The 26780-nt window shown below is 38.8% G+C and overlaps 1 protein-coding gene across 1 annotated transcript; it reads left to right on the top strand.

Moving 5' to 3' along the window:
• Positions 1 to 523: 523 nt before the first annotated feature.
• Positions 524 to 26780, top strand: LOC124147887 (lysophospholipid acyltransferase 2-like). Its single transcript, XM_046518731.2, has 12 exons — positions 524 to 705; positions 11272 to 11417; positions 12277 to 12447; positions 13867 to 13977; positions 14586 to 14730; positions 16540 to 16590; positions 19084 to 19177; positions 20865 to 20963; positions 21568 to 21671; positions 22099 to 22296; positions 23533 to 23684; positions 24820 to 26780. The coding sequence occupies exons 1-12, from the start codon at positions 625 to 627 to the stop codon at positions 24920 to 24922; spliced, it is 1455 nt and encodes a 484-aa protein (XP_046374687.1). The 5' UTR covers positions 524 to 624; the 3' UTR covers positions 24923 to 26780.

Raw genomic sequence — 26780 nt, 5'->3', positions numbered from 1 at the left:
AATTCATTTGCTTTTAGCCTTAGACAAAAGTAAACAGGCTCGTGTGGATCCAAGAGAGAGAGAGAGAGAGAGAGAGAGAGAGAGGCATTAGCTTAACATTGTCAATGACAGAAAATGGTTAATGTTCAATTAAACACAGATAATTGGATGAAGCCAGATGTACAGTAAGAGTCAAAATAACACGCAGGTAATGAAGCCAAATGGACAGTGAGTATTAAAAAGTTGCGCTGATTGGATACTAATTACAAATAGTCTATTGATCAATTAGATTTTCACAGACAATTAATGTGTATTACTTTTTTCATGTGCCCACTCTTTAAATAATATATATGGTTACAATAATCAAAAGTTTCCTTACTCTCCAGACACTATTATGTGTGCTATACGTGAAATGATACAGCACTTGAAACACACTGTGTCATGTCTGGTTTCATATTGTATTGTTTTGAATGGATACAAACTCCCTCAACACCGGAAAAGGGAGGCAATTAATGGGCAGACAACTCATTGTTTATGTCGCCATCTTGCGGCTGGTCGGCGTGAATGGATCCGTGATTGGACAGTTAATGAGTTTGTTTATGGTCTTGATCATAACTTCCATGGTTATTTTTTTGGTAAATCAAGATGGTGAGCACTGGCGAGTTTTACGCGGGGTTTCAACTGTTTTATCCTCTCGTTAACTTGACGGGATTGCCGATCGACCAGGTTCGTATGAGCACATTGCACATTTCAGTTTGTTGGCTTTAGAAATGGGTTTGGTTCAGCGTTTCCAAAATTATTTCATGAATTTTGAAATGATATTGAAAACAGTTGTATGCTGTTATTCTAGATGATTTGTTCTACTTATTTCTTTAATGAAAGTTTCACCATTTTTAGCAACATTTACCTTCGTCAGTCTACCGTGCGGGCTAGATTTCCCCTTCCTCGACAGGAAAGATACGTAACGCAATATTGAAAACAAGCAGGTTGAAATTGCGTTCACTGGTGTGTACTGATATTGATTGTAAGACTTGAGTGAATGTTATTTGTCTAGATTAAAGTCTAAAGCAAATCTAGGTGTCCTAGTAACTGGAAGTGTCACCATGGTCACGTCCGAGCCTATTCTCAAAGGTTGGATTTCAAGGTTATAGGTGCAAAGTATCATCGACTTGATAGATATAATTCTTTTTGTTTCTATATATATATGTTATAGTGATACATATGGGCTACTTTCACAGTCCAATTTAATCCTTGTAATGCTTTGTATAACTATTATTACCAGTTGATAAGAGGTATGATATTTCAAAGAGTCCCTTGTTGGCTTCTACCTTTAACAATTTCTAGACAATATGCCCATGCTACTTGTTAATATAATTGGCATAAATAACGTACCGTAGCACAAATCTGTAGAAATTTACATGAACACTTATCCTGTTTCAAGATTTATCATGCTAATTTCGAAAAATGTATTGATAAAAAATGTAAACATGGTAAAAGCAAAAAACCTTTAGTCACACATACACAAACATGATGATGTAGGAGAGACTTGAGCATGCTTATTGAAATATATCTCTTTCTCAGTCTTTATCACCATTTTGTGGTGTGAAAGATAAATTCTGTCATCTGAAAAATGTCAGCTGCTGCATACAATATTGATTTATAACTTGGTTAATTCAAAACTATAAAATAATTAATAATGCAGGTATCTCTTAGGGCGCACAATATGCACATAAAAATAAGTTGCTTCTGCTTTCATTATTGATGCCACTCAATTATTTGACAAATTGTCACAGGTGTTAGCAGACATGAGACCTTTTTTATTGATAAAAAAATGAAACATGAAGCACTGGTTAAAGGGAACTATAAACAAAATGATACAATAATAAAATGTCCTTTAAGGCTTATGTCTAAAGGAGAACAAATTTTAAACAGCAGACTGCCTGCATCTTGCCAAGGCAAGGGAGTTAACTGACTATGAAGGGAAATTTTACAGTGAGTTTACTCACTTGCCTTGGGAAGATGTCTGCTTGTGAAATAGTTAAGGGACTTCAGTGGAGGTCCTTCAGGTGTGCTGCCTCAGTACTTTAATTTTAGGGACCATCACAGGCTTTTTGAAAAGAGTTATCACAGCACTGGACAAAGAACTTTTAGGATTATTTTCATGTTATTTTCTAACATTGCTGTTAATTTTATTCACTGCATTTTGCTGGCAGTCCTCTTAGTATTATAACAGGTATGTATCTAAGTCTGTGCCAGGACTATGTAAACATTCCTGTCATTTATTCAAAACTGGTTCTGCTTGTCGGTTGTGTGTGGACATACTTGAGTCACCAAGCTTGTCCAGGTACGGGCAACCAGTTTAGCGTGTTTTTAGAAATAATTAAATTATTATGAAAAACTGCATCCCAGTGTTTGACATTTTCACCATGTTCACAGTGAACTTTAAATTATATCAGGGTTCGACATTAAGAGAGGTCCTAGGGGCATGTTATGAATATGACAGTTTGCTGCTACAATACCGGTATTTGAATCTTGGACCTCTAATAAATCTTTAACATTTAACATTGGTGTAAAGACAAGAACCCCCTGACTTCCATGCTCAATTTCGAACAGTGTATATATACATGATATAATGTACATGATTCTGTAGGGGGATATTTAATTCCATTACCATGATCAATATGATCACATGTTGATATTTATACAGGGATTTCTGCAGACCTGCTAAGAGCATGTAGGCCATGGTCGGGCCCCTAGCAAATGTCAGAAAATCCAAAATTGGGATTAAAACATTCCCAGAATTCATGTTAATATTGTTGTGACTAATGATACATGTTTCACATGTTTTACCTCTGACTTGTATTTCACTGAAAGCAGGACCAATAAACATGATAAAGAGGATGGGGCTTTATTGCTTAGTTTTCCATCATTACATCATTACATTGAATGAAACGTTAAATACAATGTTAATATATCTCTTACTTTAACAAATCCTAAGTTTGAACAAAGTATACAAAAAAATTCCAAAAGACTAGTGTAAACCTTACTTCACTTGTCGAGGGGCACGGGTTGCCCAGTCGTCTAAGGCGCTGCGATTCGCTGTGCAGATTAGTGTCCCTTGGGCAAGCCAGAAACCTATGATCATTGGTTGAATCCCGGTTCGCCCTGATTATGTTTCTAGGTTTGTCAGCACCATACTCCTGCTCGTGGGTTTCACCAAAGTGGTAAACGTCTGAGACCTGCATCACTTCGGGCTTTCCTCCCACAATAAGCTGACACACCGTGATATAACTGGAATACTGTTAAAAGCAGCGTTAAACCCAACTCACTCACAATACCTCAATTGTCCTGAGTGTCTGTAGCTGGTCATGTTTGAACAAACAAAACTGTTTACTATGTTTACATTTTCTATCAGTTTTATTCAGTTCCAGTTTGTGTAAAAATTGAAGCATTGAGAACAGGTTCAGAGTTATAGCCCTCAAATGCTACTAGTCCATGAGGACTGCCGTCATTGGATTTTCACTTTTCTTAGAACAATTTAGTACTACTAATAGTAGGCTAGCAGACTGGCATGAACTTAGAAGGCTGCAAACATGATATGTATCATGATTTATTACCCAATTCTGGTCAACGGTGGTGGTTTCCACAGTACATATACACAATGATACACAGTAAGATATTTATCAATGTTTCCAGTTAACAGACGTATTTGTTTCTGAATTTTGGATGGTTGTCAGATCATTGTCCTGATCACCAATCTGTTAATTTTATTGTGATCATGTACACATATTCAGTATGTTGTTGACATGATGTGTGGGCCCGTGAAGATCTGGGGTAGAATAGGCCTTCAGCAACCCGTGCTTGCCGTAAAAGGCGACTATGCTTGTCGTAAGAGGCGACTAACATGATCGGGTGGTCAGACTCACTGACTTGGTTGATGCATGTCATCGATCCCAATTGCGTAGATCGATGCTTATGTTGTCAATCACTGGATTGTCTGGTCCGGACTCGATTACTTACAGACCGCCGTCATATAGCTGGAATATTGCTGAGTGCAGCGTTAAACAAACATGATGTGTGATACCTGTGAAAATCTGTGTTAGAATAAGTCTTCAGCAAACCATGCTTGTTGTAAGAGGCAACTAACGGGATCAGGTGGCCTGGCTCGCTGACTTGGTTGATGCTTGTCATCCTATCCCAATTGTGTAGATCGATGCTCATGATGTCCATCACTGGATTGTCTGGTCCAGACTCGATTATTTGAAGACCACTGTCATATACCTGAATATTGCTGATTGCGGCATTAAGCAAGAAACAAAAAAACAAAACATGGTGTATGATGCTTCAATAACTTGCTGGGCTTATCATCCTACTTCCCAGTGTGGATTCCAGGTCAGAATAGGTCCCTAGCAACCTACGCTGGTCATAAAGGCCACCTATTAGATCAGATGGTCAGATTCGTAACCCGAGGACATGGGATGTTGTTCACAATATCCATCACTGGATTGTTTGGTCCACATACAATTATTGACAGGCCACTGTCGGGTCCAAGATTATTGCACTTATATAGCAACGTGCGTGTATGTGTGTGTGTGTGTGTGTGTGTGCTTGTACCAGTCCCTACTGATTTATGGTGCTAGCACACTGAGATACCATGCCGCAATTTGACATGAATACCCCTCTTAGACACAGTTTACTGATTCTGAGCCGACCAGTTGTTGATTTCGCCCCTTAATGCCGGGCGCCAGACATAGTAACATCAAGTACCATCTTTTAATGTCTTTAATGTCGCGGCCGGGCGGGCTCTCTGGGCGGGCTCTCCGGGCGGATGCTTTACCAGTAGACCAGGGAGGTGATTGTTATATCAGGCAAAGTCTTGATAACATGTAGATTATGTATGACATCTGATCTTGATAACATTAAGATGTTAGCAATGGTCGTTTGGGAATGCAGACAGGTCAATGATTAGAATTATGCCAGTTAGATGGTTATCATAAGTATGTGATACAACACAGTAAACACCTGTCATGTTTGTGTAACACTGTTATGACCTGTCCTGGATAAGAGGCACAGTGCACCACTTCAGCTTTCCTCCCACTTTAAGCTGACACGCAGCGATATAACTGTTATACTGTTAAAAGCGGCGTTAAACCCAACTCACTCACTCACTATTTAATTATGATTTCCTTAGGTAAATGAATTATATATATATGGGGTTAATATATTTTTCAAAGTTAAATACTGTTACCATGGTTACCATTAGCATGATTATCTTGTATTATTCATGCTTTTATCATCATGTTTTTGCGGGAGAAATGACATAATGAAGTGTGCAGTTGTCGTCGCTATGTGCTCAGTACAATAACTATTATTAACATGCAAATTATTTTATCTACTTCTTTTTCGATTGGAAGGTTAGATTAAATCATATACACGTTTAAACTACCTAATTGTGGATGCTAAGAAATAATGAAATACTCTTAATACAGATAAGTGGACATCCTTATATGTTAAACATTATAAGCCGGAAGATTAATTGGAAAGTAAGGTTAAAATATTGATTGCAGTTTGGTTGCAGATATCAATTTTCCTAGGTAGACACAATTTTATGGATAACAGCTTCTTTATTACTGTAAAAAGCGACATTTTGGTATAGATCCTTATACTGTTGTCAAGCAAGACTGAATGAGGGACATAGTACAGAATATATATAGTAGGTCAACTTCTAAGTAATGCCTATCAAACAATTTATGTCAGTTTTCCTGGATAAATGACGTCAATTTCCGAGAGAAGAAATATTCTTAACATTAGTAGAAAGTATTTAACATGTTTAATTGACCAAGTGAAAGTGCTGAAATCATATGCTCTGTAATCAGCTCCCAATATTGTCCAAAACAAACCATGGGGCTTGGACGAGTCTATATTTACTCCCCAGGTACCCGACCCCCTATTACCCGACTCTACCCGGGTACCCACTCTAGGTCTCAAGTAGGTACAAAATGTTCAAATGGGAAGTTTTATACTGGCAAGAAGTATTCATAGCTCTGCATCACTTCAGGCTTTTCTCCCACATTAAGCTGGCATGCATAATATAACTAGAATCCTGTTCAAAGCTGCATTAAACTTAATACACTCACTCACTACACAGCTTTGACTGCACACATGTGTCATAGTGATATTTGAACTGCAGTGAGCATGGTGATGATATTTTTTCTGGAATATTTGGCAATTTGACCCTGCTACAACCTTTGACCATGTCGCCTTTCACACGTTTCAGTTTGTTACTTTTTCTACTTTGTTTTTTTCATATCTCCTTTACATTTATCGTGCTTATGTGAAATCCTGTTTGAGTACCATAAACCAACTACTGCCCTCAGTCCTATTCCACACCACTGATTAGTTAGGGGTATTGGCCTGACTTTTGAATTGCATTTTTTTGCAATAATGATTCATGTATTGAGATCCGGACCACAATATATTCCATGCTTTCTCTCATATTTAGTTTGTTTTGAACCTGAATGGAGCTTGTCTGAGAATTATTCTCACAGCACCTGCAGAGAGTCTGATAGAGTAAAAACATCTCTGATTTATGAACCTTTATCGCCTTAATTGTAACTTTAGGTAGTATTGTGCTTGTATTGACTTTAATCAGGTAGGCATTTTCAGTCTGCAATTTATGCGCCTTCTCCAAAACCTGGGTCTAGTAAAATTCTGTTCATTTTAGTAAGCTCAACTTATAACAGTCCAAATACATAATATAGTAACACTAAATTCTACTAAAAATTATGCAAAGGGCTATGCTCAGGCTAGTAGTCTCACAAGTTGTTGGCACTGGCTGTATTTTATGCCAAAATTAGATTCATCAGATATTACATTTCTCCATATAGTATTTGTTAAAAGGAAACTGTCCCACATTCTGAAGTGGTCAATTTAACTGCTGGACCATTGGCCCGTGGCCAGGGAAGGGAAGTCCTTCAGTGTGTTTAGCTGCAAGACGTTCCCATTTGTGTTTCAGAGAGTATGCAACAAGTGAATCAAGCACTGGTAGTATCTCTACTTGTTTCAATCCCGAAAGAACAATGTTGTTTAATTGGACATCTATTTTTACATCAACTGGTCTTAAAACGAAGCTATGGTGGCAAATGGGCCCAGGATATATATATATATCAGGATAAATTGGAGATTTGATACTATGGATAACCTGGGATGAGGCTAATGTCGATTGCCACAGATGCAAAATACCTTAAATAGGTTTCAGGATCAATAATGAGTGCCTAATGGCATGTATTGTTGGAGGCTTTGAAATGAATGAAACTGATGAAGATCATTAGGAAGCTATGGGACATATTGAAGGTGTATTTCAAGATCAATAATCTAGATAATGAGTGCTACAGACATGTTAGAATAATGTGAATAAGAGACCATTGGTCACACCTTGGAATCAACTGTGGAAATGATGTCTACTACTGTATTTAATTTTATACCATTTACCATTGTAATAGTCTGATAATGATATATGTATGCAATTTAGTTATATTGAACTCTGCTGTTGAACAATGTTTAAGGGTCAGTGGCTATAAACAATAAAGAGGTGTGAAATTTTGTCTTTGACCCCAAATCCTCAATCCAAAGGTTCCTAATATGAAACGTAAACCACCTAACGTAATTCAGGAAAGTTCACGAAAATTTACAAATTTCGCGTTGGTCTTTACCTTGGTATGATTGAAAACATCAGGAAATGTTTACATTGTAATGTGTAGTTTTCTGTCAGGAATAAATGTGTGCAAAATATTTCTTCACATTGCCCTTGTTTAATGAGGCACCGACGGTTTGAAATTGTTCTCGATCTTTACAGCACCTTATGCTAAAATAATTCAGCAGGCTTAAGGTTTATAATAAAGGGTAGGTATAGTCAACATAACAACTTGCAGAGTTTAATACTTTAGGGGATACCTAATGATTCACCAAAATCAAATTTGAAAAAGGGAAATACTGTAAAATAGATGATAAAAAACACAACAGGAAAAATCCCCTTCATGTTGGTTAAAATAGGTTACTGATGTTTGGCTCGTTGCGCAATTTCATCGATATGTCCCGGCACCAAGTCTACCTGGTGGTTAGGGGTCTTCCTACTTGTCCAGCACCTACTGTTATGGGTACACCCGAGCGTGGTGATGGGTACAACAATAGGGGATTTAGGGGGCATCTCACGTAAGACAAGTACTTGATGAATATGTCACAAAAATTAACGATACAACTAATTGGTGAACTCTATTCACATACAATGTTCTGAGTGAAAACATAGAATATATATCAGTGAGTGAGTGTACATTTTAATCATTTAGTACGATTTGGGCTATTAAAGGAATTACAGACAAGAAACAGAAATCCACTGTGGCAAATGCAGATTCATTTACAGTTTATTCTCAATTCTAAGAGGGATGAGTATTTGTTTTTTGCCGGGTACAAGTTCAAAATTAAAACCAGATGTCAAACTTCCATTCATTGGAAATGTTTCCGAAGAAGATACCCAGCCAATATTAACACAGGAGATGACTTTGTCACGAAGCACTTGGCAGTGTAATGACACCACAAATCATTTCTTGGGTTGGCATCCAAATACAGTCAAACATCATTCTGTTGAACTTTGATGTGTCAAACTTACAGTTGTCTCAAAGTAAAATCTTGGTCCCTGCATATTCCAAACACATTAAAATCAGATCTTACATTACGGGTCATGTCAGAACGACTTTTTATCCGACCAATCAAAGCGTGGCTTACCAGATCATGAAAGTGATAGTTGGAATGTGTTTACTAATCATGCAACCTTCAAAACGTTAACACGGGGTATTCTGAACGACAGTTACGGCACGTACGACTGATTCCATCAAACTTATTGTCTGTTTCTCGCTTCCATGGGATAAACATTTGAATGGAGGATGCATTGCACAGTACGTGGGAAGCACTGCTATACAATCTCAACCATATATTAGACATTCCAGAATGTTCGTTTGTTAAGTTTTCAAAATTTTCATTGAGAACTGTGTAAACATATTTTTCAAGCGTAGTCTGAAATGGAAGTCACCAGGTTGAAACGAGTGCCGTAAAGCCCAAGAAAGCTGCTTGGCTGATGTTGACTTCTTGTTAGTCATTTCAGTGATCAGTCAAGTTCGCGAAAAGTCGTTCTTACATGACCGTAATGGGATTTCCTCAGATCTTTGTTTAGCGGCAGTGAGAACTTAGATCTGATTTTAATGAGATTGTGCATATTCCTTTTTATCCATAATTTTCTTTGTGTCGAACCTCGGATAATTCAAAGTATTTATGAAGGTCACTTCAACTCCGATACAATGGTGTTTGACTGTATGTACAAATTCATTGAGATACTGCAGGTTGAGCAGGATAATACTGCGATCACAGTCCAGGTAGTTTGATGACACCCAAGAAAAAGAAGTATCGAAACCTAGCCTATGCCCTTGAGAGGAAGAAGACACAGCTTCTTGCCAACGAGAAACCAGGGAATGTTTATCACAATGCTGTTTCACATCAACTTGGACTTGAATTATGGAAATGTCAAATGTGAAATTAGACAAATAAGACAATATTTACTACAGTGCAGTTGTTTATTTTATATCATGTTTTATTTTAATATAAACAAATGGTCTACGAAGGGATATGCACTTTTCAAGAATAGCTATTTTGCTAACGATAAACATCATTATTAAGGTTTGATCACATGCCTACAATCCAGATACGAATCGACAGTCTGGTGACTGCAAGCGGTTATATTTAGCAGTAACCTTGGTCAATAGCACATTAAATTTTTTATCTGCACAGGCTTTTTCTTTTAGTTTGTCCTGGTAATGTACGTGCGCTGTAGACACTGGTAAATATAGCAGGAAGTGAGTTTCTTGTGGACTACTATTTTTATACCCCCGACAAAATGTCGGGGGTATATAGTTATACCAAGATTCCGTCCGTCCGTCCGAAAACTTTGTCCGCGCGATTTCTCTTAAACTTTTCAGTGGATTCATCTCAAACTTAGTACATATAATCTGTGTCATATGGAGGGGTGCAGTCAAAAGAAAAAAATTGTTTTTATTAATTTTCCGTTTTTTATTAATTTTTCAAACCCTAGGCTAACCCTATCCTAGCTATTTAATTTGTAACTACTGACACACTAGGCGGGTCATGGGTATTAGTGAGCCATGCTCACTTTTGCACTTGTTACTATTAGGATGATGGCAATTCCGTAGCAGATTATGTTTGGGGACTAGTTAACATGGTGCAAATATCAATTCATTTCTAACCCTCCGTACTTCTTTTTTATTCCATGTTCATGATATAGATACAAAGCTTCATGATGCTCATATGGGCAGTTGCAAGACTTGCATGGCTTCGGTATGTCATCTTCCCACGGCAAAGGTGTTAACTGACTTTATAAAAATCCAGTTTCTACTTTTATAAAGTCGGTTAACACTTTTGCCACAGGAAGATGTAGGTTTGCTAGAATCCTATGTTTGTATGTTGGAATCCTAAATATGCCTTGATTATGTTTCTTGGCATGTCAGACCATATCTGTGCTCATGTGTTTCACCAAAGTTGTAAAATCTAGGACCTGGTTGTACATGTTGTATCATTTTGGGACTTTCGTCCAAAATTAAGCTGACATGCTATTAAATAACTGAAGTACTGTTCACACTTGTGGTTAGACTCACTCACTCACTCACTCACTCACTCACTCACTCACTCACTCACTCACTCACTCACTCACTCACTCACTCACTCACTCACTCACTCACTCACTCACTCACTCACTCACTCACTCACTCACTCACTCACTCACTCACTCACTCACTCACTCACTCACTCACTCACTCACTCACTCACTCACTCACTCACTCACTCACTCACTCACTCACTCACTCACTCACTCACTCACTCACTCACTCACTCACTCACTCACTCACTCACTCACTCACTCACTCACTCACTCACTCACTCACTCACTCACTCACTCACTCACTCACTCACTCACTCACTCACTCACTCACTCACTCACTCACTCACTCACTCACTCACTCACTCACTCACTCACTCACTCACTCACTCACTCACTCACTCACTCACTCACTCACTCACTCACTCACTCACTCACTCACTCACTCACTCACTCACTCACTCACTCACTCACTCACTCACTCACTCACTCACTCACTCCAAGCCCGTACAATGTCAGTTCATGTTTACTGCTTGGATTGATTGACCTAACAACACCTGTCTTGTTTGTAGATCAACTTTCTGCTGTGTCAGCTGATCGGACTTGGGTTGGCTATCCCCTTCAGGAAAGTGTATGGCCCTAAGACGACCAGTGCGACTATCCGGCATACCATAGAGATTGTTGTAGGATTTGCTCTCACATTCTTCTGCTTTGGATAGTAAGTACCAGAGCAACAAAGGAAATACTATGTACCTGAACTCGTCATGAACATGATGAAGGCTTAACTATTTGATTTGTGAATGTTTCCAAGAGTTTTATCCTCATGATCCTAGTATAGCTATATTGACCATGTTGGCAATATGGAGGGACATTGACATTTGTGAAAAAATCAGATGTTGACCTAGTGGACCCTGGAAAAGTAAAAATTGTAATAAATTCTCTGTATTATCGTTATTATGATGATGTTAAGAAAGCTCTTTGCCTTTCATGCTTATTGTACTCGAATAAGTTCTTGAATAATGTTCTCGGAATAAAATATACAGTAGACTATGTTTATGACAAACACGCTTATAATGAACTGACGGATATAACAAGCTGGGTTTTTTTTTGTCCCGACCATTTGTTGTATTTATGATGTATATATGTTTATGACGAACTACGGTTATAACGAACTAAAATTAATGGTCCCTTTAAGTTTGTTATAACCATAGTTTATTGCACTTTCAATTATATCCTCATGATCAATGATGATGATTATAATTTTATTTTTTTAAACTTTGCAAAACGTAAAACCTTAAACATGTTAAACAATATTAAGACCTGTCAAATAAGGAGAACAGACCGAACTGTACAGTAAGTGCAAATACCTGCTTCATGGCTTTTTATCATAATCACTGAGTGCATAGGTTTGTAGTAGATCAGTTGGAGAATCAGTCTGATCACATAATTATATACGTCTTTCGGAAGAAGAAGAAAGGATTTATGTTAACTAGAGCTATTGACTTTCATTGATATTAAAGTGTTTCTTTTCTGCCAAGACAGTTGTAAATTTCGGTTGTCACTGTTGTTTGTTTCAGTCAAATATGGCATCTGTTCTTCTTGTCACTGGTGTGCTACCTCATCATGCTGATGGGCAGTCAGGAATGGATGCAGAAGGCAGTGTTTGGATTTGCCATGCTCTACCTCTCAGTCACACACATCTTCCGGCAGATCTACGACTACGGAGGATATACACTCGACATCACAGGGTCAGTCGCCACACACTGAACATTTCTGTAAAATCATGGTGAATGGTTGTAAATAATTCAATTATTAGAAACTGTGTATGTCTCAGATTTACAGTTGAACACAGATATAACGAACCCGGATATAGCGAACAAACGGATACAACGAACTGTTAAAAAATCCCCGATTTATCTCCTCTATAATATCATATAAAATTTACGTATATAACGAACTCTCTACAGCGAACTAATGGATACAGCGAACTGATATCTGATCACCAACAAGCCCATCTATCACTAATTAGTGAAGTGTATAGCGAACTGAGAAATCTCACTCAGTGTCAAGTGTCACTGACAATTGGCTGTACTCAATCAGCGGCGAATCAACACAATGGCGGCGAATCAATTCAATCAACGGTGACGGATCAACCTTGTTAAATTTGCATTGTGTTAATCTTCCCTGTACATGTAATCTTGTCTTTATAACAAACATTAAACATATACAATTTTATACAGTTCACTTGCATATGCTATCATGGCGGGCAATAATAAGAGGAAAGCTATCAGTTTAGACACGAAATTGAGAATTATTAATGCTGTTGATGCTGGCATAAAAACCAAGAAAGACCAAAGCTGACGAACTTGCAGTGAAATTAGGTCATGAAGATTTCACGTGTAACACTGCAATTACGTGTATTGTGTTTTGTCTTATCCAAGATGGCGGATGTTTCCGAGCAAAAACATGTATAACGAACAACGGATATAACAAACTGACTTCTCTGGTCCCTTGTAGTTCGTTATATCCGTGTTCTACTGTATATTAAAACTACTTGAAAATTATGACTTGTTATTGTTAAATCCGGATTATTTGGATTGGCCAGTTTTGGTCATGTTGGTTTTAAAGACATTTCCAAGATGATACTGTTTATATCATTATTGTTTTACCTGTGATATGTTAACCTGGATTGGATATGTAGATTGGACAACAAATTTTATGCTGGCTGCAAGACAACTAAACACCAGGTCTTGAAGCAACTGACATGCCCTTGGAGATACATCTTTCACTGAGTTAACCATTCACACGACCTCACCCCTCTTAATATTTTCTCATTGAATTTACACAATTCGCATTAAAAAAATTGAAATAAACATGGAGAAGGGGTGAACTTTTGACTAACCAGATGGGTCACCTACTTTACATTTGAGCAAGCCCTTCGTAAAAACTGGCCATGGGCCTGCGAAGTTTCTGCTTTGATTGCCCTTGTTTTAGCTCACCCAACTGAAAGCAAGTGAGCTTTTCTCGAGGCCTGCTTCAGTGCTTAACTGTTGACCTTTGGCCATGCTTACAAACATCTTCTGTGAAACTAAAAGTGTTGCCACATCAGTCTAGTCAGCAAGAGAGTAATCATGGCTACTTAACTCTGCTGCCTTCCCTTCCTTCAGGCCAATGATGATCATGGTGCAGAAGTTGACAAGCCTGGCGTTTTCCATCCATGATGGCACAGTGAAGTCCGAGGAGGAGCTGTCTGCAGACCAGAAGAGTCAGGCAGTCAGGTGAGTCCATGCTACTCCGAGTATCCTACAGCATAGATGGGATTGATGCATAACCATGATAATGGAAGTGAACTGAAAGAAACATGCCTTAATTAAAAGCCGGCCCATGAAGATCCCAGGTTAGAATTGGTCTTCAGCAACCCATGCTTGTCGTAAGAGGCGACTAACGGGATCGGGTGGTCAGGCTCGATGACTTGGTTGATACATGTCATTGTATCCCAATTGCGTGGATCAGTGTACATGATATCAATCACTGTGTTGTGTGGTCAAAACTGGATTATTGACAGACTGCCTTCATATACCTGAATATTGCTGAGTGCGGTATTAAACAACAAACAAACAATTAAAAGCCATGCTTTTTGTAGAAGCATCGCTAGATCATGTGGATAGTCACCCTTGAAATAGGAATAATGTCAAAGTCTGTCCCTTAACATATTTGTCTTTAAACTGTGATAGGATATGCGCAAGACTCTTGATACTGTTGAATAATTTTCTGATTGTAAGTGTCTATATCATGTATATATACTTTGTAAACAGCTGAGATATCATCATCATTTTGCTGCCTGTCTACTCCACTGTAACCATGGTAATGCTTCTTTGTTTCCCAGGAGCATGCCAAACCTGGTGTCCTTCTACAGCTACCTCTTCTCCTTCCACGGCATCATGTGCGGCCCCATGGCCTTCTACTCCGACTACATCGCCTTCATTGAAGGACGGAACTTTAGTGAGCCCACAAAGCCATCCTCTGTCAATGTAGGTTGAAAAATGAAGATATTATCATTGATGAGTCATCCAGGTTGAATGGCTAAGCTTCTTATAAAAGAATTTTTAATGGTTTCATTTTACGCTATATATTTTCTTTGTATTCATGCACATGATGCAGGTCATGATGATTATACTGACACATGGCCTTTGACATCGTATTGATTATACTGACACATGGCCTTTGACATAGTATTGATTATACTGACACATGGCCTTTGACATCGTATTGATTATACTGACACATGGCCTTTGACATCGTATTGATTATACTGACACATGGCCTTTAACATATTGATTATACTGACACATGGCCTTTGACATCATATTGATTATACTGACACATGGCCTTTGACATAGTATTGATAATACTGACACATGGCCTTTGACATAGTATTGATAATACTGACACATGGCCTTTGACATCGTATTGATTATACTGACACATGGCCTTTGACATCGTATTGATTATACTGACACATGGCCTTTGACATAGTATTGATTATACTGACACATGGCCTTTGACATCATATTGATTATGCTGACACATGGCCTTTAACATAGTATTGATTATACTGACACATGGCCTTGTTGACATAGTAACTATTATACTGACACATGGCCTTGATGACATAATATTGATTATACACACACATGGCCTTGATGACATAGTATTGATTATACACACACACATAACCTTGATGACATAGTATTGAGTATACACACATATGACCTTGATGACATAGTATTGATTACAACTGACACATGACCTTTGTCATAGTATTGATTATACACACACATGGCCTTGATGACACAGTTTTAATTATACTAACACACTGCCTTGATGACATAGTATTGATTATACACACACATGGCCTTGATGACACAGTTTTAATTATACTGACACACTGCCTTGATGACTTAGTAGTGAGTATACTGACACACTGCCTTGATGACACAGTATTGATTATACTCACACACTGCCTTGATGACACAGTATTGATTATACACCATATGGCCTTGATGACACAGTATTGATTATACTCACACACTGCCTTGATGACACAGTATTGATTATACACACACATGGCCTTGATGACACATTATTGATTATACTGACACACTGCCTTGATGACACAGTATTGCTTATACACACACATGGCCTTGATGACACATTATTGATTATACTGACACACTGCCTTGATGACACAGTATTGCTTATACACACACATGGCCTTGATGACACATTATTGATTATACTGACACACTGCCTTGATGACACAGTATTGCTTATACACACACATGGCCTTGATGACACATTATTGATTATACACACACATGGCCTTGATGACACAGTATTGCTTATACACACACATGGCCTTGATGACACAGTATTGCTTATACACACACATGGCCTTGATGACACAGTATTGCTTATACACACACATGGCCTTGATGACACAGTATTGATTATACACACACATGGCCTTGATGACACAGTATTGCTTATACACACACATGGCCTTGATGACACAGTATTGATTATACACACACATGGCCTTGATGACACAGTATGGGTTAGACATGCTTGTGATGAAAACATGTTACTTTTCAAACATTGTTATAAATACACAGATACCATTACTATGAAACATACCGGGATAATATGGACAATAAAAGAAGAATGTATGATCACCTCAACCAAACACTTTGTTTAGATTTTTTTTCCAATACCCGTGATTTGCTTCCAATGAAGAAGTCATTATTTTGGTAAACTAGGAAGTACTATTTGTGTTTCAGGGAAAGTCGGACAAACTACCAGGCGAAACAGAGGATATATTCCAGACAGATGTAAGATACAGTTTCTACTGGCTTATAGAAGTTTTGCAGTGCATCATAATCAGATGCAAGATATGAACAGTTTACTGGCAATACCTTCAACATTTTAAAATAACTGTTAATTTGTGTCATTCTTCTTCTGAACATGATCTCAGAACTGCACAGATATCATCCATCAGCACAGTGACATTGACAATAGGGACGTTGTGTACAAAGTCTTTTGTTAACATATCAACCAGTCACTTGTTTTTGCTACAAGACATTCAAAAATTCAAATTATCTGGTAATCATGGAAGTTGTTAAACATGTTAAAGGTCAAAGAAAATGAAGTTTATGTTTTGATGGTTATTGTATTGTGAAGCTGATATTGTGATGCTTGTGCTTATCATGCTTATTGCATCATTGACCATCACACCCTTCCTCCTTAACATGTGACTCTCTAAAATGTGATAGCAGTCTTAAACAAGTAGTAATGGACATGTATTTTTTCATCTGTTTGTGTAAATTCACATACAAAAAACTGATTACTTCTTAACCTGACACGAGACATTGCAATTTAGTTCTTTATCGTCATCATATGACACAAAACCCAAGACATGCCTCTTCTCCATCCAGGTTGCCCTTGGTTACCATCTTGAGTTCTTATCCTAAATCTCTTAATTTCTCTCATTGCACAAGAGGATAGACATGTGCTTGCCTTCATGAATTTATATCCATATGTATATATATATACCCATCTTCCTAAGGCAAGGGGGGCGGTCAGGTAGCCTAGTGGTTAAAGCATTCGCTTGTCACGCCGAAGACCCGGGTTCGATTCCCGACATGGGTACTATGTGTGAAGCCCATTTCTGGTGTCCCCCGCCGTGATATTGCTGGAATATTGCTAAAAGCGGCGTAAACCCATACTCACTCACTCACTCCTAAGGCAAGGGCGTTAACTGGCTTTCAATAATTTTATTTCCAATACATATAGGCCACAGGCACGATAACAAGATAACTGCATTATCCCCAACCTTAACATCAAACATGTACTTCGCTAATTGAGCTTTAACTAAAACTGGTAATCCCCCAGAATATCAACCATACTGAGATAACTAATTTAGTGGTAGAGAAATGACCTTATAGTAAGGAAAGTGAGTGCTAATGAAACCAATTTCTGATGTCCATGTTTCATATATCGAGATGACCTCATGGTTGTATATGAAAGAGCAAAAGTCACTATCCTTAAGTTTATTTAGTAACCCTCCAATATTCCAGGAGAGAAATCTTAGGAGTTGTGTAAAGCATCACGGTCACAGCCTTGGCCACACACCTATCTCCTTAACTATGAGCAGAGTTTGACTTGGTTCTAGGGCGTAGTACACAGTCTTGGTCCTGATCCCAAGGGGTCTCTGTAGGCGGTGGTGATTGTCTGTTATCTGTCGTCTGCTCTGTTGGTGACATATCTTCGACCAGCAGTTTGCCACCTTTGAAGTAACCTCGCTTGTTATCAGCATGTAGGGCCCGTAATATATTATGTAAAAAGACACATTTGTTCCTTGGCCGTGTGAAGCAAAAGAAGTACTTTTGGGAAAATCAGTTGATATGGCAAGACAGATAGATAGAGAATACTACACTCATTCTCGTGAGATGCCAATTTTACGAAACGAGGGGACTTTCTATGGTATCTGACCGAGCAAAATTGCTTATGGCATGGGATCTTAATACTCAATACCCGTGCAGATCTGGGTTAGAATAGGTCTTCAGCAAGCCATGCTTGCCATAACAGGCGACTATGCTTGTCGCAAGAGGCGACTAATGGGATCAGGTGGTCAGGCTCACTGAATTGGTTGATATATGTTATCGTATCCCAATTGTGTAGATTGATGCTGATATCAATCACTGGATTGTCTGGTCCAGACTCAATTATTTACTGACCGCCATCATATACATGTAGCCGGAATATTGTACAAAACTTAACACTCAGCACAGTCAACCTGGTCCATGGATGTCAGCAACAAAACAAGCTGCAGATGCCACCCCCAACTGAGGGATAAGCATTGCAATGTGTAGTGTCAGGATAAGAAATTATCCACATGAATTTGGATATTCATGATATAAGTATATTTATCCTGACACAACAAGTCTCAGGCCCATCTGTCCCATCCCTGTCCTGTCTGGTTGTCACATTGCATGCTGATGAGACCGCAGTGATGAATCAAGGACAGATAACTCTGTTTAGTAACCAAGGACAATGGGCACCCCTGATGTAGAAGAGGCACGTTTTTGTTTCTGTGTTATATGATCGAGATGAATGAAATTGCAGTGTGTTGTGTCAAGATAAGTATATGAAGTGTATGTTTGTTTAAAAAATCTAGTTTCATATGCGACATAATTCTACCCAAAAAATCCATGTGTTTATTGTCAATGCAGTTAGTTGTATTTTTTTTCATGCAAGTAACATTTTTTAATTGCTGACATAGCTACTGTTTCTCATGAAGTAATTGGTCAATTTTCATTTTTCAGAAAGTTGTGCTGGAGAAGTTCTGTATAACAGCTTTTATTGGGTTTCTTATGGTGTTCGTCACACCACATCTCTACCATCTAAATGGCCTCACAAGTATGTACATGTATTGTTTCATTCAAGGATTTTGTATATAAATCTTAGTGAATGCTCATTTACTGCATGAGGATTATATGTTAAGGAATTTCTCCCAGCGACCTCATGCTTGTAAGCGGCGACTTGATACATTAGGTGGTCTGACTTGATGACATGGTTGATGACGCGTCAACGTAACCTGACAGCGTGCATCTTTGCAAATATTATCAGACTTGATTATTAAAAGGCCACAATTTAGCTGTAATATTGCTTCATGTAAAAAGTAAATACCAGAGATGCTTTGTGTGACGAGGTAGCCCAGTGGTAAACATGGTTCATGTGATTGCTGGGCACACTGAAGTCTGTGGTTTGATTCCCAACACCAATGTCTGGATTTCCTTGCTACAATATTGCAAAAACTTACTTACTCACATATGGTGAGTATTTGAAATATCTGTTGGTGCTTCTTTATGGAAGTGGTTCATTATGTCTCCCTCCTCCCTGAATGGAGGGGAGACATGTTGTTTTGGCTCGGTTCCTGTTGGCTTTGGCGTCAGCGTTCCCATCCCATTCTGAGCCATAACTTGAAAACCGTTCAACATGTTTCAATGAAACTTGGCGTATACATTGCTCACCAGTTTAACCAGTGACTTTCGCTATTTTGATATTTTTTTCCAAATTTTATTTTTGATGTTGCCATTGAAACAATTTCAACTAAATCTCAAACGAGGGTAGGGTTTGTTCCAGGGCCATAATTTGACAAACCTTTCAACATTTTTCAACGAAACTTGGCATATGCATTGCTCATCAGCTTAACTGGTGCCTTTTGCTATTTTGAAATCTTTCTAAATTTTATTATTATAATTTTAAGACTAATGTAAGCTATTCATATTAATTTCATGGCGCAAAGCTGTCCAGATGCAGTTAAGGCTAAAATCATTGCACAAAACACGATTTACAGCCCATCCATGGAATGTTTAAACTTGAATTTTCTTCCTTCTCATTGGCCATCATTATGGGTATGGGTGGCAGACATATAGTCCTTCATCATTTTCAGAGGTCAATGACCCTCGAAAACTGAAAGAGCACAATTTGGCAAGATGTCATTATCACCTTACTTCTACATTCCTTTTTTCCTTCAGGTTTTCAATTTGAGACAAAATAATTCTTTCTTCAAGCTATGTCAATTCAAGAGTAAACACCAGTGCTTTATGCTTATCACACAAGGCAAAACATTGGTGTCAAGGTGGGAAGACTTTTACATGTGTGATCACTCAACTGTGACTGAATGTACGCCATCACCATCTGCTTGCTTCATGTGCAGGGATGAGTGATCACACTTTGGACAGCTGGTTTGCCTGCTTCAGACTTAAATGCTTTGCCGGCTAGGAATCATCAGGGATTAAAACTTTCAATGGATTTTGTGACGGCAAGTGTCACTTAATTTGTGATACATGCCATTAGAGTGTGTCCATAAACCATATAACCCCCAAAAACTTTCAGTGTTTTTGAATAAAACAATTCTCGTCCATGTATGATATTGGTTTAATTTGATTGAATCCTGCTTCCATATGCATGAATTATCATTGCTAATGAATTTCAAGTTTGAAACATCTATTTTTTCAATGACAGTATCATAAATTGGCCAATATTCCACCAACACTTTCTAGCTGAGGTATATTTAACACGTCTCTTATTTATGTTCCAGGCACTGCATTTTATGAGATGTCTTTCCTGGGCAGACACATATTCTTGTTAGTGTCGATGACATTTGCCAGGTGTAAATATTACTTTGCCTGGAAACTAGGTGAGACAAATTTGTAAGCTTTTAAACAGATAATTATCTGAAGTCGTTGATGCATGGTAACATAAATCATAAGATTCTAATTGGGATTTTAGAGCTGAATAGGCCACAGGACTTCATCCTTGTTGTATATGTTGTATATGTTGTAAGAGTCATTGAGTTAGATTTTGATGTAGATATTGTTACATTAGGGACCAACCGTTTGATATTCTCTCTACAAATTGTTTGCCAACACACAGCCCAAATGTTCAAATGTTCATTTGTTCTCACTTACCTCCCACATTAAGCTGACACGCCGCGATATAACTTGAATACTGTTAAAAGCGGCGTTAAACCCAACTCACTCACTCATTTGTTCTAAATGATAGTGGGGCAGTTGTGTAGCCTAGTGGTTAAAGTGTTTGCTCGTCATGCCAGAGACCCAGGTTTGATTCCCGACATTGGTACAATGTACAAGCCCATTTCTGGTGTCCCCCGCCGTGATATTGCTGGAATATTGCTAAAAGCGGTGTAAAACCATACTCACTCATGCACTGTATTAGGATATGATGTCAAATGTATATTATTACATCCTGTTTTGTGAGTTATTTTACTCTGTATGTTTCAGGAGAGACTGTAAATAATGCAGCAGGGTTGGGCTTCACTGGCTTCGATGAGAAAGGCCAGCCCAACTGGGACCTTGTTAATAACTGTGATATATACAAGTTAGAAGTGAGATTCCCTTTCTTTTCTCTTTGTAAAAGGAAATTGTGGGGACTGTATTTATGTCATTTCTGATGAGTTAACATGGTCACAGATATAGTTCACCCCATGAGGATTCTGGGTTAGAAGTGGTCCCCAGAAACCTATGCTTGTCATAAGAGGCAGCTCTATGAATTGGATTATCAGACTCTGTGACTTGGCTGATTGGGGGTCAATGTACCTCAACAGCATTGATCATTGTTCATAATATCAATAACTGGTTTGCCATTACCATGATTACAATCCTTGATTATTATAAGATGCTGTCATATAGCTGGAGTCTTGCTGGTTAAGCAACAAACAGCTTTTCATTGAAATTATTGAGTGCCAAGTGTATTTTTATTGCTTGGTACATATTTAGAGATCAAGTTCTGTATGAAACCTGCTGCTGTTTCAGACATGTAATAGTTTAAAGCTGAACATGGACAGCTGGAATAAGACAACGATGACCTGGTTGAGACGGGTGGTGTACGATAGGATGCCCAAGTTCAACACTCTAGCCGTCTTCTCCGTCAGTGCTTTCTGGCATGGATTCTATCCAGGCTACTACGTGTGTTTTGCTACAGGAGCCCTCCTCACAGTTGCAGCAAGATATGTAAGTAGCAGCAACAGACCCCTAAGATTCAGGGACCAGAGCTGGCCTCTGTCCCGCATTGTTCATATTTGTTACGAATTTGCAACTAAAATACGAAAATCTGATCTCTCTAATTCACACAAATAATATGCCAACCTACGGTGGAAAAATCACAAGACGTTGGCAAAGAGAGTATAATTATTTAGCCTTACACCATCTGCTATAAATGTGGCTTGTTTATGAACCTCCTCCTTGGTCTTGTGGTAGAGCGTCAGCCCGGAGAGCGGAAGGTCATGGGTTCGATCCCCGACCGCATCATACCAAAAGACGTAAGAGATGGTACTTGTTGCTACCCTGCCTGGTGTTCGACATCAAGGGGCTAAAGTAAGGACTGGCCGGCTCAGAGTCAGTATACTATGTCTGAGTGGGGTATTGTGAGCATGGTATCTCAGTGGGTTAGCACTAGCTATGAGAGTCTGAATAAGTCCCCAGTAATGTCTGCTTATTTGATTCAGCTACTAGGGATTGGGTGGTGAGGCTCTGGGACTTGACTGTGTCATCTTGGCGTGGAGCATTGCTCATGCTTTCACTCAATGGTTTGTCTGTCCAAACTCAGAAATTTTAATGCTGCTTTGAAATGAATGAACTATTTCTGACAGTGGAAGAGCGGATGGGTAGCCTAGTGGTTGAAGCGTTCGCTCGTCACGCTGAAGGCCTGGTTCGATTCCCTGCAATGTGAAGCCCATTTCTGGTGTCCCCCGCCTGATATTACTGGAATATTCCTTACAGCAGCATAAAACAATACTCACTCACTTCTGACAGTGACGTAATACAATATTCACCCACTCACCACCAAGAGGGAAGTGCAAGTATCACACTTCCATGCAAAAGTACTGGAGTTAAAGAAAGGCATGCTTGTTCTTGAAAGAACTTGATTAAAAAGGAGTGTTTGTTCTTGAAAAGAACTTGATTTAACGTCTGAAATATCTTGATAACATACTAGGCAAGAAATTATTTGGGGCTAAGGTTATACAAAAGTCTTGAAATCTACATTTCTCTGATATCCAAGTTTCAGTCGTTGAAAACTGTAACCGGGGAAAACTGTGAAGTGGCTGAATATTGGGGGACATTTCACTGTCTCTTTGTTACTCACACTATTGACCACTGTTCAGTTACCATGGTTACTGTACTTAGCTGTAATATTCTGGCTACTGCATAATATATCATTATCTTTTATTCACCTTTTTTCAATTGCAGGTAAGAAGAAATATTAGGCCAATGTTCCTGAAATCCGATAGCCTGAAAGCCTTTTATGATGCAGTTACATTTTTGTTCACTCGCATGGCGAATGTCTACATGTGTGTGCCATTTGCCATCCTAGAGTTTGTGCCTGGTCTAAAGTTATACACGTAAGTATGCAAAGGTTTACACATGAAAAGGGGCGGTCGGGTAGCCTAGTGGTTAAAGCGTTCGCTCGTCACGCCGAAGACCCGAGTTCGATTCCCGACATGGGTACAATGTGTGAAGCCCATTTCTGGTGTCCCCCGCCGTGATATTGCTGGAATATTGCTAAAAGCGGCGTAAAACCATACTCACTCACTCACTCACTTACACATGAAACAGCTAAATGGTTTATGTTTTATATATACATAATACAAACACCAGAAGATTGCTGAACATTGGAGCAGATATTTTATAAGGGAGGGTTAATGTTTGTTAGTTACAGTGGAACATGGTTGTTACAAACACCAATATAACATACAATCTATTGTCATGTAACAAACTATTTCAATGGCCTGACCACTTTTCAAAATATACAACTCAAAAGAAGTTAAGAACCACGTGATTCTTTCATATTACCATCATTAGAAATTGGCACTAGTCCTATAGTCCTTACCAAACTGCACAATGGTTAAGGTATCATGAGGACTAGTGGAAATTTGCCATTTTAAGGGTTTTGCTATATATTATCACTATAAGGACTAGTGGACTAAAAGTGTTAGTTTCTACCACTGATTACTATAGTTAATTTGTCATGTTATAAATTAACTGTAGTAATATGAAAAAATCAGGTGGTTCTTAACTTCTTTTGAATTGTATATTACCATAAGTACTTCACACAAGTAACAAATTCTGCATAATAAAATAACCACAAGGAACTGATAACTATTGCCATTTTAACTTGATATTGCCATCGGGAATTGACAATTACAATGCATCAACATGGGTACAATATGTGAAGCCCATTTCTGGTGTCCCCCCGCCTTGAAAATGCTGGAATATTGTTAAAAGCAGCGTAAAATAATACTCACTCACTCTATGAATCAAGAGTCCTTATTGTAGCCTAGTGGTTAAAGCGTTTGCTAGTCACGCCGAAGACCTGGGTTCGATTCCCGACATGGGTACAATGTGTGAAGCCCAATTCTGGTGAACCCTGCTGTGATATTGCTGGAATATTGCTAAAAGTGGCTTTATTTTCTTAACCCATACTTACTCACTCACTTTGATACATGAACATGAACATGAATGTTTGCTTCTTTCCAGATCGTTTTACTGGTGGATGCATATACTATCCATTGCTGTTATAGTGTATTATACCTTCATTGCACCGCCGAAACGACGAAGTCAAGACAAGAAACAGCAGTGATGTGGACACATTTTAGGTTGAACCTTAGTTGATCTCCCATACCAGGAAAAGCTTTACCTCATCCCGAGGCCAGTAGGACAAGGCGAGCTGGTGGATGTACTATGGCGGGGAGGAGGATTGGCTGCACGACTGGGGTCACTGGAAGCATGTGTGTGTGTGTGTGTGTGTCTACTGTGTGAGTGTGTGAGTGTGTGAGTGACAAGAGTTTTCAAAGATACCTGATCAGGAGATTACAACATGGGGGCATATGATAGTATCATTGCACAGCTTGATACAGTGCTGTGTGAAAGAGAACCTTATCAACTGGATTGGTTTTCTAATAATTCTGAACATATCTTGAAATTTAATGCTGGTGATGTTTTTGATTTTTGTGTGTCTCACTACCCAGAAGTTTACTAGTTATACAGTGAACCCTCGATATACTGTTGTCACGGTCGAAGATCCCGACCCGCGTTCCACTAATACCAACCTAACATGAATTTGTATTTTAAGAAAAAAGACGGCTACCCTCAGCAGTGTTAAAGTTACTTTGTCTGTGTAATAGACATGTAGAAGACGTTTTTTACTTTGTTTTATCCAATTGGGCTTTTAAATCTTGAGGGTTTTGTGAAACACAAAAATAAAAAACTGTTGCCTTACCGTTTTATCTTAGGACTAAATACTGAGGAATGGCAAGAGCGTAATATATTATTCTAACTTGTTCATCAGTTAATGAGTTGCCATCTTCAGTCCCTATACATCCACTGTTATTAGAAACTTTACAAATGTCCCTGCTTATTGGTATTTGGAACTAAAGCACAGCTCACTGGAACAAACTTTTAACTCACGTTTACCATTTCCTGACCTTATCCACTTTTTTATGGGGATGGTCCTTCGAATTGTACTTACAGTTTCGGTAAGATGGTCACACATGTTATATATACTGGTGGAAAAAGGTTCCTGTGCATCACTGACTATAATGGGAAATAGTTAATAACAGAATAATTTTGCAATAGAACAAGATATTGATGTCTCTGAAACATGACTTGTCAACATATATCCTCTGTAAACGTCATCTCAGGCTGAAAGTGGCATAGGGTTAGTTGACATTTCACGAGTCGGTATCGGATATGTCCACCAACACAAGCTTGACATCAGCTTGACAACAGCATCCAATTGATGACACAAATGGTCGAGGAAGGCTGGTTGGATGCCAGTTCAGATCAGGACCAACGTCATCAGTTGGTTTGGAAGTCAGTGTAAACGATGTTTCATTTCATCCCCACATGTTCATTGGGCTCCTGATCCGGCACACATACAACGTTTGGGCCTACGTTGTCATGCTGTAAAGTGATGAGTTATCCATGGGTCTGAAGGAAGGGGAGGATGGATGACTTTGTCACAGTATTCCGTACACCTGTCAAATTGCCATGGATGACCACTAGAGGGGTCCTGTGATATGCAGTGATGCCTCCCCAAACCATTACACTCACGCCAGCAAATGCAGAATGTTGAACAACGTGTGTGTCAGTGTAACGTTCTATTCGACGTATGAAGATGAAACCTGGACTTATCTGTGAAAAGGACTAATCCTCAGTCGAGTAACCTGAACCTCAGATGTTGTCTTTGCCATGCTGGAATGGTAGGGTAGCCTAGTGGTTAAAGCGTTCGCTCGTCGCTCCGAAGACCCGGGTTCGATCCCCCACATGGGTACAATGTGTGCAGCCCATTTTCTGGTGTCCCCAGCCGTGATATTGCTGGAATATTGCTAAAAGCGATGTAAAACCATACTCACTCACTCTTGGCTGTGCCAGCTGCTGTTTGATAACATGGCAGCAAAATTGGATGTACAGCTGGACATCGTCGTCAGATTTTATGC

The sequence above is a fragment of the Haliotis rufescens genome, unplaced genomic scaffold, assembly GCF_023055435.1.
Source record: "Haliotis rufescens isolate VD_foot unplaced genomic scaffold, xgHalRufe1.0.p SCAF_1, whole genome shotgun sequence".
Classification (NCBI taxonomy): Eukaryota; Metazoa; Mollusca; class Gastropoda; order Lepetellida; family Haliotidae; genus Haliotis; species Haliotis rufescens.
Note: the sequence above shows the minus strand (reverse complement) of the source record. Positions and strands in the feature narration are given on the sequence as shown.